This window comes from Camelina sativa, chromosome 20 (assembly GCF_030686135.1).
Source record: "Camelina sativa cultivar CO46 ecotype springtype chromosome 20, ASM3068613v1".
Taxonomy (NCBI): domain Eukaryota; kingdom Viridiplantae; phylum Streptophyta; class Magnoliopsida; order Brassicales; family Brassicaceae; genus Camelina; species Camelina sativa.
In genome coordinates this window covers 29,233,461-29,249,448 of record NC_141899.1, presented here as the reverse complement: position 1 = coordinate 29,249,448, position 15,988 = coordinate 29,233,461, and the positions used below count along the sequence as shown (strand labels likewise).

The 15,988-nt window shown below is 38.6% G+C and overlaps 1 protein-coding gene and 2 pseudogenes across 1 annotated transcript; 1 reads left to right on the top strand and 2 right to left on the bottom strand.

The window, feature by feature from the left end:
• Positions 1-377: 377 nt before the first annotated feature.
• Positions 378-7,194, bottom strand: LOC147919554 (putative disease resistance protein At5g43730 pseudogene; annotated as a pseudogene).
• Positions 7,195-7,597: 403 nt separating this feature from the next.
• LOC147919553 (putative ion channel POLLUX-like 2) lies at positions 7,598-8,654 on the top strand. The gene is made up of 5 exons (XM_087504540.1): positions 7,598-7,703; positions 7,802-7,871; positions 7,957-8,030; positions 8,145-8,255; positions 8,342-8,654. Exons 2-5 carry the CDS (start codon positions 7,850-7,852, stop codon positions 8,441-8,443), a joined length of 309 nt encoding a protein of 102 aa, XP_087360666.1. The 5' UTR covers positions 7,598-7,703; positions 7,802-7,849; the 3' UTR covers positions 8,444-8,654.
• Positions 8,655-9,149: 495 nt separating this feature from the next.
• On the bottom strand, positions 9,150-15,966 carry LOC147919552 (putative disease resistance protein At5g43730 pseudogene; annotated as a pseudogene).
• Between the last annotated feature and the right edge of the window lie 22 nt (positions 15,967-15,988).

Here is a 15,988-nt window from a genome sequence, read left to right as displayed (position 1 = left end):
TCATCGGCCACAAAACTTGGAATTGCATTGCTTTTGGTGGTGGACTAATATTTCCCAAATGTTGTATTTTTTTTCCACCGTGTCCCATGGATCTAAGACTAGCTCTATCCGGAAACATCAATGCCATCTATGCTCTCTTTTGACAAACTGTAGCTCATTACTTAGGAGACAGCGCTGAACATGACAAAAGCACGCCAACATATCTTTTTACTCACACAGAAGAGATCGAGAGGAAACAAAAGCTGTTGTCTGTACTTGAGACAAGCTCTTGAAACAAAAGCAGTACATATAAACACAAACAAAACTGTATTATTACAAACCTGTCTGTATTTTAGAGACCAGCCATTCACTTAAGACCCTCATTCCACCCGTTATTCCTATGCATGCGTGGGAAAATAAGCTATATCTTCGGGTAGCTTTGGACAATATTTAACTTCGAATTTTCTACGGTTAGGAAGATTCCGATAATTCCAGCAGATTTCCGAAAGTCCAGCCAATTGATATAGCGTAAGGGATTCCAAGTTCCCAAATGGAACACCAATATCTTGATGCTTTCTGCTAATACTCATTCCTTTCTCCTTGTTTATTATTTCTTCTATTTTCGGTGAATACTCCACATGTAGCTCCTTACTATTTTGAGCAAATAACAGCCATGACAAATCCTTTTGCCCTTCCAAATGGATTATATTAACAGTGGAGAGTTGCTTGAAGCCTGGAGAAGTAGTGGATGGAATAAGGATCTCCATTGGTGAAATCTCATCCCTTCTTTCTTTGCTTTGCCAATCAATCTTTATCTCAGATATGTTTGAGGTCACTATTCCAAGGCATTGAAGACCTCCCAGAGCTAACGTGTTTAATATTACACGAGGTGCTGACATATTTCTTAGACATAAACCTTTAACACTAGTCGCCAATCGGTCATCTCCTTGTATCATTTCCAAAATCCTGACATCCTCTATGGTTGCAGTTAAAACCTTCAAGTGCTCCAAGTGTTGTAGTTCCTCCATTAATACGTCATCAACACAAACATGGCAGTAAAATAATTTCAACACTTGCAGATTTTGTAAGGTTTTTGCTATCCCAGCAAGACTCTCTAGTTCACGAGTGAACTCCAGGTTCAAGTAGATTAGTTTCGTCAAGTCACTTAGACGAACTGGTAACGATTTTATCCCTGTGTGTGATAAATTGAGATATTGCAAAGACCCTAAGTTAGAAATTTCTTCCGGCAACTCTTTAAACTCCCGTTTACAGAAAGATCCAAGACCACAAGTTGTGGCATTAACCGAAAGAATCCAACTGAAATATCCAACAACTTGTTATACGGGAGTAATAGGGTTGTAAGCTTGGGGCAGTCCGGACTGCAAGATATCTCCTCAATCTGAGTATTCATTAAAGACATCCGTCTCAAAATATCCCAATTGATGTCCTTTGGGATGAGACGAACCTGTGTACCAGATTTCACACAAACTGAATCTTTCTCATGTTCCAAGTTGGAGTCTATCCAAAGAGCCATCTCACGTATCACATCATGCATTTTTACTTTGGTCTTTAGTTCACAATCAATCAACAAATGTGCACGAACTAACAAGCCAATAATATCATAACCTTTGTTGGTACCTCCATCTTCATATTTGTTCGCATTTATGATGAATCCTTGGCATATCCAGTATTCTATCAACTTCTCCTTTTCTATTTCATAATCTTCAGGAAACAAAGAGCAATATAGGAAGCACAATTTGACTTCATCATTCTTTAAGCTATCATAACTAAGCTTCAAAACGACAAGAATGCTTTCTTCCATACCTGGAAACTCTTGGCCAGGCGAATTCAGAACATTAATTGCATGATGCCATTCTTCTATAGTCTCTTTACATGCCATGGCTTTGCCAATGACATTGAGTGCAAGTGGCAAGCCTTGACATTTTGCGGCAACGATTCCTGCAAGTGTGGGGATATCCTGATGGCTCCTTAGTATACTATCTCCGACAGTAACTCGAAACAATTCCCACGCTACATCCCGTGACAAACAATCAACTTTTATCAGCTCGTCAGCTTCCATGTGAGTGCAAACTTCCTTTAAACGTGTGGTGAAAACTATCTTCGATCCATTTTCTTGATTTGGAGGTGGAACTCCTATCTTGTTCAGATCTACTTGGCTCCAGATATCATCCAACAACAGCACAAATTTCTTTCTCTTGAGGTTATTGTATATGAGAGAGGCTTTCTCATTTTCTGTTTCTTGTTCCCATTCCTTGTCACGACGTAATCTTCCCAGAATCTGATCTTGAATGCCCTCATTCTGCGAATCTTTAGAGACCACAACCCATATCACAACATCAAAATCATTCTCCACTACAACAAAGTTGTTGTTGATACGAGCTAAGAGGGTGGTTTTCCCTACTCCACCCATACCATAAAGACCTAAGGTTCTTATTTCATCGTTCACGAGGCTGTTCCATGTCATCCCAACCATCGTATCCAAACCAACTGTGCGTTGTTGGATATGCTTGTTCTCCGCCTTAAGTATCATTTTCTGCGCCACCACTTCGAAATCTTTTTTAGATAGAAGTTCTATAACCTCTTCCAACATCTTCAATACCTTTTCACCATAATCATACCTCAGAACAATAACCAAACAGACACAATCTTCCAGTTTCAGTTGATCTAACCTCAAGCAGATCATTGACTTGGGGTTCAACACTTTGTACCCTTGAAAGCCATAGCTTGTTGAGAGTTAAACTTGATTTTTTAATCAAGGTTAATTAAATCCATGTTCTAGAAGGTCGTTGGAGCTACGTCGGCCAAAGAAGCATGGGAGAAGCTTCGAACATCTTACAAGGGTGCCGATCAAGTCAAGAAGGTGCGTCTTCAAACTCTAAGAGGAGAATTTGAAGCTTTACAAATGAAGGAAGGTGAACTTGTCTCTGATTATTTTTCAAGAGTTCTAGTGGTTACTAATAATCTCAAAAGAAACGGCGAAAAGCTAGATGATGTGAGAATTATGGAGAAGGTTCTTAGATCATTAGACTCAAGATTTGAGCATATCGTTACCGTTATTGAAGAGACAAAAGATTTGGAGGCCATGACAATGGAGCAACTTCTTGGGTCATTACAGGCTTATGAAGAAAAGAAAAAGAAGAAAGAAGACATTGCCGAACAAGTACTAAAAATGCAAATTTATAACATTAAAGAAGAAATTGGGCAAAGTTATCAAAGAAGAGGTGGTGGTCAAGTACGAGGACGAGGGCGAGGCCATGGATATGGAAATGGACGTGGTTGGAGGCCATATGAAGACAACACAAGTCAAAGAGAAGAAAGCTCATCAAGAGGCCGTGGGAGAGGAAGCTCAAATTCAAGGTACAATAAATCAAGTGTAAAATGCTACAATTGTGGAAAGTTTGGACATTACGCTTCCGAATGTAAAGCTCCTAGTAACAAAAGAGTCGAGGAGAAGGCCAACTACGTTGAGGAAAAGATTCAAGAAGAAGACATGTTATTAATGGCTAATTACAAGAAGGATGAACGAGAAGAAAATAATAAATGGTACCTCGACAGTGGTGCAAGCAATCACATGTGCGGGAGAAGAAACATGTTCGTGGAGCTTGATGAGTCGGTGAAAGGAAACGTCGCTTTAGGAGATGAATCGAAGATGGAGGTACAAGGCAAAGGAAACATTCTCATTCGATTGAAGAATGGAGATCATCAATATATTTCCAACGTTTACTATATTCCAACCATGAAGACAAACATCTTGAGTCTTGGGCAACTCTTAGAGAAAGGTTATGATATTCGATTAAAAGATAATAACCTTTCTATAAGAGACCAAACAAGTAATCTCATAACTAAAGTGCCGATGTCTAAAAATAGAATGTTTGTTCTTAACATTCAAAATGACATCGCACAATGTCTCAAGATGTGCTACAAAGAGGAGTCTTGGCTTTGGCATCTTCGATACGGACATCTAAATTTTGGAGGTTTGGAGTTACTTTCGAAGAAAGAAATGGTGAGGGGGCTACCTTGGATCAATCATCCAAATCAGGTGTGTGAAGGATGTCTACTTGGAAAACAATTCAAAATGAGTTTTCCAAAGGAGTCAAGCACAAGAGCTCAAAAGCCATTGGAGTTAATACACACGGATGTGTGCGGTCCAATCAAGCCAAAATCACTTGGTAAAAGTAACTATTTCCTTCTCTTTATTGATGATTTTCAAGAAAAACATGGGTTTATTTATTGAAAGAAAAATCTGAGGTGTTCGAGAACTTTAAAAATTTTAAAGCCCATGTTGAGAAGGAAAGTGGTCTTGTGATCAAAGCTATGAGATCCGACCGTGGAGGAGAGTTCACATCCAAGGAGTTTCATAAGTATTGTGAAGATAATGGCATCCGAAGACAACTAACGGTGCCTAGATCCCCTCAACAAAATGGAGTAGCAGAAAGGAAGAATAGAACAATTCTTGAGATGGCGAGGAGCATGCTTAAGAGTAAAAGACTACCGAAGGAGCTATGGGCGGAAGCTGTCGCGTGTGCGGTGTATTTATTAAACCGATCTCCAACAAGAAGTGTCTCGGGTAAGACACCACAAGAAGCTTGGAGCAGAAGAAAGCCCGGTGTTTCTCATTTAAGAGTATTTGGAAGCATAGCTCATGCTCATGTACCAGATGAGAAGCGGAGCAAACTAGATGACAAAAGTGAGAAGTACATCTTCATTGGTTATGACAACAACTCGAAAGGCTACAAGCTTTACAATCCCGATACGAGGAAGACTATTATAAGTCAAAATGTCGTGTTCGACGAAGAAGGAGAATGGGAATGGAAGTCAAATGATGAAGATTATAACTTCTTTCCACACTTTGAAGAAGATGACCCATAGCCACCAAGAGAAGAGCCTACTACACCACCAACTTCACCAACGAGTTCTCAAGGAGAAGAAAGTTCTAGCGAAAGGACTCCACGCTTTAGAAGTCTACAAGAGATTTACGAGGTAACCGAAAATCAAGACAACCTTACTTTATTTTGTTTATTTGCGGAGTGCGAGCCATTGAACTTCCAAGAAGCTATTGAAAAGAAGACTTGGAGAAATGCCATGGATGAAGAGATAAAGGCTATACAAAAGAATGATACATGGGAGTTAGCTTCACTTCCAAATGGACACAATGCGATCGGTGTGAAATGGGTGTACAAAGCAAAGAAAAATTCTAAAGGGGAAGTTGAAAGATACAAGGCAAGATTGGTGGCTAAAGGATATAGTCAAAGACCCGGAATCGACTACGATGAAGTATTTGCTCCTGTTGCTCGTCTTGAAACTGTTCGACTAATTATTTCATTGGCGGCTCAAAATAAGTGGAAGATACATCAAATGGATGTCAAGTCAGCCTTCTTAAATGGAGACCTTGAAGAAGAAGTTTACATTGAGCAACCTCAAGGCTACATAGTTAAAGGAGAAGAAGACAAAGTTTTGAGGTTAAAGAAGGCACTTTATGGATTAAAACAAGCCCCAAGAGCTTGGAATACACGGATCGACAAGTATTTCAACGAGAAAGACTTCATCAAGTGTCCATATGAGCATGCACTTTATATCAAAATTCAAAATGACGATATATTGATTGTGTGCTTGTATGTAGATGACTTGAAATTCACTGGTAACAATCCAAGCATGTTCGACGAATTCAAGAAAGAGATGACGAAGGAGTTCGAGATGACAGACATTGGATTGATGTCTTACTACCTCGGGATCGAAGTAAGACAAGAAGAAAATGGAGTTTTTATTACTCAAGAAGGATATGCTAAGGAGGTACTTAAAAAGTTTAAGATGGAAGACTCTAACGCGGTGAGCACACCAATGGAAGGTGGAATCAAGTTATCAAAGATCAAGGAAGGAGAAGGAGTAGACCCAACATTATTTAAGAGCTTAGTTGGAAGCTTACGATACTTAACATGCACAAGACCCGATATCTTATATGCGGTTGGAGTTGTTAGTCGCTACATGGAACATCCAACAACAACTCATTTTAAGGCGGCAAAGAGGATTCTTCGCTATATCAAAGGTACCATGAACTTTGGTTTGCACTATTCTATTTCAAATGATTATAAGCTTGTTGGATATAGCGATAGCGATTGGAGTGGAGACGTAGATGATCGAAAAAGCACAAGTGGTTTTGTGTTCTACATTGGAGATACAGCTTTCACGTGGATGTCGAAGAAGCAACCAATTGTCACGCTTTCCACTTGTGAAGCGGAGTATGTGGCGGCTACTTCATGTGTGTGCCATGCTATTTGGTTAAGAAATCTTCTAAAGGAGTTAAACTTGCCACAAGAAGAGCCAACAAAGATCTTTGTCGATAACAAGTCAGCAATAGCTTTGGCGAAGAACCCAGTCTTCCATGATCGAAGTAAGCACATTGACACACGCTATCATTACATTAGAGAGTGTGTCAACAAGAAGGATGTGCAATTGGAGTATGTGAAGACAAATGATCAAGTAGCCGATATTTTCACCAAGCCTCTCAAACGTGAAGACTTTATCAAGATGAGGAGCTTACTTGGAGTGGCAAAATCAAGTTTAAGAGGGGGTGTTGAGAGTTAAACTTGATTTTTTAATCAAGGTTAATTAAATCCATGTTCTAGAGTTCTCTCTAGAAAAATCAAGATCTCCACCTCCTTAAAAAATATCTAAAAGTTCTAGAATAATGTATCACCTCCTTAAACATAAAAATCTAGATATTTAGTTAGAACTATCTAGATAATTATATTATTATAATCTAGATATTGTGTTAGAATAATCTAGATTAAGGATTAAAATATTCTAGATATTTTGTAATATGGAGGCTATAAATACCTCCTCCTACTCTCATTTGTAACTAAGATGTTGTGAAGTTGTTCCAAGTTAAAATCAAAGTAATAAAAGTTTTATTTTCTAAACTACTCTCTCAATTACTCAAAACACTTTTTCCATCGCTTCTAAAAGAATTTACTTCCAACATAGCTTGACTCGAGCAAGCCGTTGCAAACCTTTATCTTCTTCTATGGAAACTCTTCCTAACAGATCTTCTCGTTCACCCTTAAGTTCTTGCATAGCTTTCTGCAAAGAATTGAGATTTTTTTCCATCATGTGAATGTAGTTCCTGTCGCTAAAAAAACAGCCACATGCAGCAGTGAAGATTTGATTCCACGGTATTAGAAGAAGCCAGTTCAACATTTTGCACAAAACTTTCAGAAAGAAACTGGGATTACGGCCAAGGGGATGCAGAAAAGAAAGAGGATTACAATCAAGAAATTAAAAGTCAGACCGCAGTTTCTATTAGTTTATTGAGAGTGGCAGCTTTAATTGATTAATATTGATCACCTGCATCCGTTAGCTTGGCAGTTTATTGAGAGTGGCAGTTTCTTGGCAGCTTCCAAGAAAGTCAGATGTTTCTTCTATATCACTTCAAGAAAAATCAGAAGTTTGAATTCGTCGTTTGCAATAATGATAGCACTAACAAATAAGTCCGAATGTGTTTTAGATCCATCTAGAGCAGACAAACAATCTGCTTATTCTCTTCTCATCGCTGAAAGCATCTGCAACAAGCTTGAAGTCAAAGGTAATTTACTAAATTGTTATTGAATCCAAAACCACATTGAATAGCTAATATTTGTTTATTTATGTTGTTTCTTTAGGTACATAATCTAGCCTCTGAAATCGTCGACTCAAATCTCGGCAAGCAGGTATTGAAAGGCTTTTCTATGTTTTTTTTCTTTTTCTTTTTTTTTATTGTTGGCTTCCTTATGGTTAAGTTGCTGAAACATTACTCAAAACCATACAGATAACAGTGCTGAAGCCATCCCTAACTTTCATTGCAGCAGAGGAAGTTATGAGCCTTGTAACAGCACAAGGTTACATTCCATCTATTCAAATGTTTGTTTCTTGTTTATCTACCTATAATCCGAACAATAGTAATACTCTTTTCTATATAATCAGTTGCTGAAAACAGCGAACTGAACGAGGTGTGGAAGGACATTTTAAACGCAGATGGTGATGAGATATACGTTAAGGTTAAAAAAGAAAAATAGTCTCTTCCTTCAAATATTTCGTCAGTAACTTCTATTGAAATTCACTATAAATTCGGTATAAAACTAAAAATCTTGAGTTTGCTTTGACACATATAGGACATTGAACTGTACATGAAAAAGGGCGAGAATCCTTCATTCACCGAGCTCTCAGAGCGAGCTTGGCTGAGGAGAGAAGTCGCTATAGGCTACATAAAAGGCGGTAAAAAGGTGAGTGTTTTATTACTCTGCAGCATACGCTAACCTCTTCTTCCTCCTCACTAACGTTGATAATTTTGTTTTTCCTGTGGTTGCAGATGATCAATCCGCTTCCAAAGAATGAACCTCTCTCTCTCGAAATGGGTGACTCGTTGATTGTTATATCGGAGCTTGAAGGAGACCAACCCATCACACTATGATATTGTATACATTCTCATATACCACATTTTGTTATAGTTTCTTACACACAATGCAACATTGGGCAAGGAGACTGACTCACAAATACAACGCAAGCATCAAATAAGTCGTTAAATTTGTACAAAGAACAAACGCTTTTACATCGAAGCCCCTTTTTGGTCATTGCTCTTTGTTCTTTCTTTGACCCCGAATAAAAATCAGTCTTTGTAATGATTTGAGTTTTTTTTTTCCTTTCTTAAAGCCTATATGTCTCCAACTCGAGGTTTATAATTTTTTTCCAAATCACGGAGGCAATATGAAAAGAAAAGTTAGTTTACAAGATGTCGTTGCGTCATCGGCCACAAAACTTGGAATTGCATTGCTTTTGGTGGTGGACTAATATTTCCCAAATGTTGTATTTTTTTTCCACCGTGTCCCATGGATCTAAGACTAGCTCTATCCGGAAACATCAATGCCATCTATGCTCTCTTTTGACAAACTGTAGCTCATTACTTAGGAGACAGCGCTGAACATGACAAAAGCACGCCAACATATCTTTTTACTCACACAGAAGAGATCGAGAGGAAACAAAAGCTGTTGTCTGTACTTGAGACAAGCTCTTGAAACAAAAGCAGTACATATAAACACAAACAAAACTGTATTATTACAAACCTGTCTGTATTTTAGAGACCAGCCATTCACTTAAGACCCTCATTCCACCCGTTATTCCTATGCATGCGTGGGAAAATAAGCTATATCTTCGGGTAGCTTTGGACAATATTTAACTTCGAATTTTCTACGGTTAGGAAGATTCCGATAATTCCAGCAGATTTCCGAAAGTCCAGCCAATTGATATAGCGTAAGGGATTCCAAGTTCCCAAATGGAACACCAATATCTTGATGCTTTCTGCTAATACTCATTCCTTTCTCCTTGTTTATTATTTCTTCTATTTTCGGTGAATACTCCACATGTAGCTCCTTAAGATTTTGAGCAAATAACAGCCATGACAAATCCTTTTGCCCTTCCAAATGGATTATATTAACAGTGGAGAGTTGCTTGAAGCCTGGAGAAGTAGTGGATGGAATAAGGATCTCCATTGGTGAAATCTCATCCCTTCTTTCTTTGCTTTGCCAATCAATCTTTATCTCAGATATGTTTGAGGTCACTATTCCAAGGCGTTGAAGACCTCCCAGAGCTAACGTGTTTAATATTACACGAGGTGCTGACATATTTCTTAGACATAAACCTTTAACACTAGTCGCCAATCGGTCATCTCCTTGTATCATTTCCAAAATCCTGACAACCTCTATGGTTGCAGTTAAAACCTTCAAGTGCTCCAAGTGTTGTAGTTCCTCCATTAATACGTCATCAACACAAACATGGCAGTAAAATAATTTCAACACTTGCAGATTTTGTAAGGTTTTTGCTATCCCAGCAAGACTCTCTAGTTCACGAGTGAACTCCAGGTTCAAGTAGATTAGTTTCGTCAAGTCACTTAGACGAACTGGTAACGATTTTATCCCTGTGTGTGATAAATTGAGATATTGCAAAGACCCTAAGTTAGAAATTTCTTCCGGCAACTCTTTAAACTCCCGTTTACAGAAAGATCCAAGACCACAAGTTGTGGCATTAACCGAAAGAATCCAACTGAAATATCCAACAACTTGTTATACGGGAGTAATAGGGTTGTAAGCTTGGGGCAGTCCGGACTGCAAGATATCTCCTCAATCTGAGTATTCATTAAAGACATCCGTCTCAAAATATCCCAATTGATGTCCTTTGGGATGAGACGAACCTGTGTACCAGATTTCACACAAACTGAATCTTTCTCATGTTCCAACTTGGAGTCTATCCAAAGAGCCATCTCACGTATCACATCATGCATTTTTACTTTGGTCTTTAGTTCACAATCAATCAACAAATGTGCACGAACTAACAAGCCAATAATATCATAACCTTTGTTGGTACCTCCATCTTCATATTTGTTCGCATTTATGATGAATCCTTGGCATATCCAGTATTCTATCAACTTCTCCTTTTCTATTTCATAATCTTCAGGAAACAAAGAGCAATATAGGAAGCACAATTTGACTTCATCATTCTTTAAGCTATCATAACTAAGCTTCAAAACGACAAGAATGCTTTCTTCCATACCTGGAAACTCGTGGCCAGGCGAATTCAGAACATTAATTGCATGATGCCATTCTTCTATAGTCTCTTTACATGCCATGGCTTTGCCAATGACATTGAGTGCAAGTGGCAAGCCTTGACATTTTGCGGCAACGATTCCTGCAAGTGTGGGGATATCCTGATGGCTCCTTAGTATGCTATCTCCGACAGTAACTCGAAACAATTCCCACGCTACATCCCGTGACAAACAATCAACTTTTATCAGCTCGTCAGCTTCCATGTGAGTGCAAACTTCCTTTAAACGTGTGGTGAAAACTATCTTCGATCCATTTTCTTGATTTGGAGGTGGAACTCCTATCTTGTTCAGATCTACTTGGCTCCAGATATCATCCAACAACAGCACAAATTTCTTTCTCTTGAGGTTATTGTATATGAGAGAGGCTTTCTCATTTTCTGTTTCTTGTTCCCATTCCTTGTCACGACGTAATCTTCCCAGAATCTGATCTTGAATGCCCTCATTCTGCGAATCTTTAGAGACCACAACCCATATCACAACATCAAAATCATTCTCCACTACAACAAAGTTGTTGTTGATACGAGCTAAGAGGGTGGTTTTCCCTACTCCACCCATACCATAAAGACCTAAGGTTCTTATTTCATCGTTCACGAGGCTGTTCCATGTCATCCCAACCATCGTATCCAAACCAACTGTGCGTTGTTGGATATGCTTGTTCTCCGCCTTAAGTATCATTTTCTGCGCCACCACTTCGAAATCTTTTTTAGATAGAAGTTCTATAACCTCTTCCAACATCTTCAATACCTTTTCACCATAATCATACCTCAGAACAATAACCAAACAGACACAATCTTCCAGTTTCAGTTGATCTAACCTCAAGCAGATCATTGACTTGGGGTTCAACACTTTGTACCCTTGAAAGCCATAGCTTGTTGAGAGTTAAACTTGATTTTTTAATCAAGGTTAATTAAATCCATGTTCTAGAAGGTCGTTGGAGCTACGTCGGCCAAAGAAGCATGGGAGAAGCTTCGAACATCTTACAAGGGTGCCGATCAAGTCAAGAAGGTGCGTCTTCAAACTCTAAGAGGAGAATTTGAAGCTTTACAAATGAAGGAAGGTGAACTTGTCTCTGATTATTTTTCAAGAGTTCTAGTGGTTACTAATAATCTCAAAAGAAACGGCGAAAAGCTAGATGATGTGAGAATTATGGAGAAGGTTCTTAGATCATTAGACTCAAGATTTGAGCATATCGTTACCGTTATTGAAGAGACAAAAGATTTGGAGGCCATGACAATGGAGCAACTTCTTGGGTCATTACAGGCTTATGAAGAAAAGAAAAAGAAGAAAGAAGACATTGCCGAACAAGTACTAAAAATGCAAATTTATAACATTAAAGAAGAAATTGGGCAAAGTTATCAAAGAAGAGGTGGTGGTCAAGTACGAGGACGAGGGCGAGGCCATGGATATGGAAATGGACGTGGTTGGAGGCCATATGAAGACAACACAAGTCAAAGAGAAGAAAGCTCATCAAGAGGCCGTGGGAGAGGAAGCTCAAATTCAAGGTACAATAAATCAAGTGTAAAATGCTACAATTGTGGAAAGTTTGGACATTACGCTTCCGAATGTAAAGCTCCTAGTAACAAAAGAGTCGAGGAGAAGGCCAACTACGTTGAGGAAAAGATTCAAGAAGAAGACATGTTATTAATGGCTAATTACAAGAAGGATGAACGAGAAGAAAATAATAAATGGTACCTCGACAGTGGTGCAAGCAATCACATGTGCGGGAGAAGAAACATGTTCGTGGAGCTTGATGAGTCGGTGAAAGGAAACGTCGCTTTAGGAGATGAATCGAAGATGGAGGTACAAGGCAAAGGAAACATTCTCATTCGATTGAAGAATGGAGATCATCAATATATTTCCAACGTTTACTATATTCCAACCATGAAGACAAACATCTTGAGTCTTGGGTAACTCTTAGAGAAAGGTTATGATATTCGATTAAAAGATAATAACCTTTCTATAAGAGACCAAACAAGTAATCTCATAACTAAAGTGCCGATGTCTAAAAATAGAATGTTTGTTCTTAACATTCAAAATGACATCGCACAATGTCTCAAGATGTGCTACAAAGAGGAGTCTTGGCTTTGGCATCTTCGATACGGACATCTAAATTTTGGAGGTTTGGAGTTACTTTCGAAGAAAGAAATGGTGAGGGGGCTACCTTGGATCAATCATCCAAATCAGGTGTGTGAAGGATGTCTACTTGGAAAACAATTCAAAATGAGTTTTCCAAAGGAGTCAAGCACAAGAGCTCAAAAGCCATTGGAGTTAATACACACGGATGTGTGCGGTCCAATCAAGCCAAAATCACTTGGTAAAAGTAACTATTTCCTTCTCTTTATTGATGATTTTCAAGAAAAACATGGGTTTATTTATTGAAAGAAAAATCTGAGGTGTTCGAGAACTTTAAAAATTTTAAAGCCCATGTTGAGAAGGAAAGTGGTCTTGTGATCAAAGCTATGAGATCCGACCGTGGAGGAGAGTTCACATCCAAGGAGTTTCATAAGTATTGTGAAGATAATGGCATCCGAAGACAACTAACGGTGCCTAGATCCCCTCAACAAAATGGAGTAGCAGAAAGGAAGAATAGAACAATTCTTGAGATGGCGAGGAGCATGCTTAAGAGTAAAAGACTACCGAAGGAGCTATGGGCGGAAGCTGTCGCGTGTGCGGTGTATTTATTAAACCGATCTCCAACAAGAAGTGTCTCGGGTAAGACACCACAAGAAGCTTGGAGCAGAAGAAAGCCCGGTGTTTCTCATTTAAGAGTATTTGGAAGCATAGCTCATGCTCATGTACCAGATGAGAAGCGGAGCAAACTAGATGACAAAAGTGAGAAGTACATCTTCATTGGTTATGACAACAACTCGAAAGGCTACAAGCTTTACAATCCCGATACGAGGAAGACTATTATAAGTCGAAATGTCGTGTTCGACGAAGAAGGAGAATGGGAATGGAAGTCAAATGATGAAGATTATAACTTCTTTCCACACTTTGAAGAAGATGACCCATAGCCACCAAGAGAAGAGCCTACTACACCACCAACTTCACCAACGAGTTCTCAAGGAGAAGAAAGTTCTAGCGAAAGGACTCCACGCTTTAGAAGTCTACAAGAGATTTACGAGGTAACCGAAAATCAAGACAACCTTACTTTATTTTGTTTATTTGCGGAGTGCGAGCCATTGAACTTCCAAGAAGCTATTGAAAAGAAGACTTGGAGAAATGCCATGGATGAAGAGATAAAGGCTATACAAAAGAATGATACATGGGAGTTAGCTTCACTTCCAAATGGACACAATGCGATCGGTGTGAAATGGGTGTACAAAGCAAAGAAAAATTCTAAAGGGGAAGTTGAAAGATACAAGGCAAGATTGGTGGCTAAAAGATATAGTCAAAGACCCGGAATCGACTACGATGAAGTATTTGCTCCTGTTGCTCGTCTTGAAACTGTTCGACTAATTATTTCATTGGCGGCTCAAAATAAGTGGAAGATACATCAAATGGATGTCAAGTCAGCCTTCTTAAATGGAGACCTTGAAGAAGAAGTTTACATTGAGCAACCTCAAGGCTACATAGTTAAAGGAGAAGAAGACAAAGTTTTGAGGTTAAAGAAGGCACTTTATGGATTAAAACAAGCCCCAAGAGCTTGGAATACACGGATCGACAAGTATTTCAACGAGAAAGACTTCATCAAGTGTCCATATGAGCATGCAGTTTATATCAAAATTCAAAATGACGATATATTGATTGTGTGCTTGTATGTAGATGACTTGATATTCACTGGTAACAATCCAAGCATGTTCGACGAATTCAAGAAAGAGATGACGAAGGAGTTCGAGATGACAGACATTGGATTGATGTCTTACTACCTCGGGATCGAAGTAAGACAAGAAGAAAATGGAGTTTTTATTACTCAAGAAGGATATGCTAAGGAGGTACTTAAAAAGTTTAAGATGGAAGACTCTAACGCGGTGAGCACACCAATGGAATGTGGAATCAAGTTATCAAAGATCAAGGAAGGAGAAGGAGTAGACCCAACATTATTTAAGAGCTTAGTTGGAAGCTTACGATACTTAACATGCACAAGACCCGATATCTTATATGCGGTTGGAGTTGTTAGTCGCTACATGGAACATCCAACAACAACTCATTTTAAGGCGGCAAAGAGGATTCTTCGCTATATCAAAGGTACCATGAACTTTGGTTTGCACTATTCTATTTCAAATGATTATAAGCTTGTTGGATATAGCGATAGCGATTGGAGTGGAGACGTAGATGATCGAAAAAGCACAAGTGGTTTTGTGTTCTACATTGGAGATACAGCTTTCACGTGGATGTCGAAGAAGCAACCAATTGTCACGCTTTCCACTTGTGAAGCGGAGTATGTGGCGGCTACTTCATGTGTGTGCCATGCTATTTGGTTAAGAAATCTTCTAAAGGAGTTAAACTTGCCACAAGAAGAGCCAACAAAGATCTTTGTCGATAACAAGTCAGCAATAGCTTTGGCGAAGAACCCAGTCTTCCATGATCGAAGTAAGCACATTGACACACGCTATCATTACATTAGAGAGTGTGTCAACAAGAAGGATGTGCAATTGGAGTATGTGAAGACAAATGATCAAGTAGCCGATATTTTCACCAAGCCTCTCAAACGTGAAGACTTTATCAAGATGAGGAGCTTACTTGGAGTGGCAAAATCAAGTTTAAGAGGGGGTGTTGAGAGTTAAACTTGATTTTTTAATCAAGGTTAATTAAATCCATGTTCTAGAGTTCTCTCTAGAAAAATCAAGATCTCCACCTCCTTAAAAAATATCTAAAAGTTCTAGAATAATGTATCACCTCCTTAAACATAAAAATCTAGATATTTAGTTAGAACTATCTAGATAATTATATTATTATAATCTAGATATTGTGTTAGAATAATCTAGATTAAGGATTAAAATATTCTAGATATTTTGTAATATGGAGGCTATAAATACCTCCTCCTACTCTCATTTGTAACTAAGATGTTGTGAAGTTGTTCCAAGTTAAAATCAAAGTAATAAAAGTTTTATTTTCTAAACTACTCTCTCAAATACTCAAAACACTTTTTCCATCGCTTCTAAAAGAATTTACTTCCAACATAGCTTGACTCGAGCAAGCCGTTGCAAACCTTTATCTTCTTCTATGGAAACTCTTCCTAACAGATCTTCTCGTTCACCCTTAAGTTCTTGCATAGCTTTCTGCAAAGAATTGAGATTTTTTTCCATCATGTGAATGTAGTTCCTGTCGCTAAAAAAACAGCCACATGCAGCAGTGAAGATTTGATTCCACGGTATTAGAAGAAGCCAGTTCAACATTTTGCACAAAACTTTCAGAAAG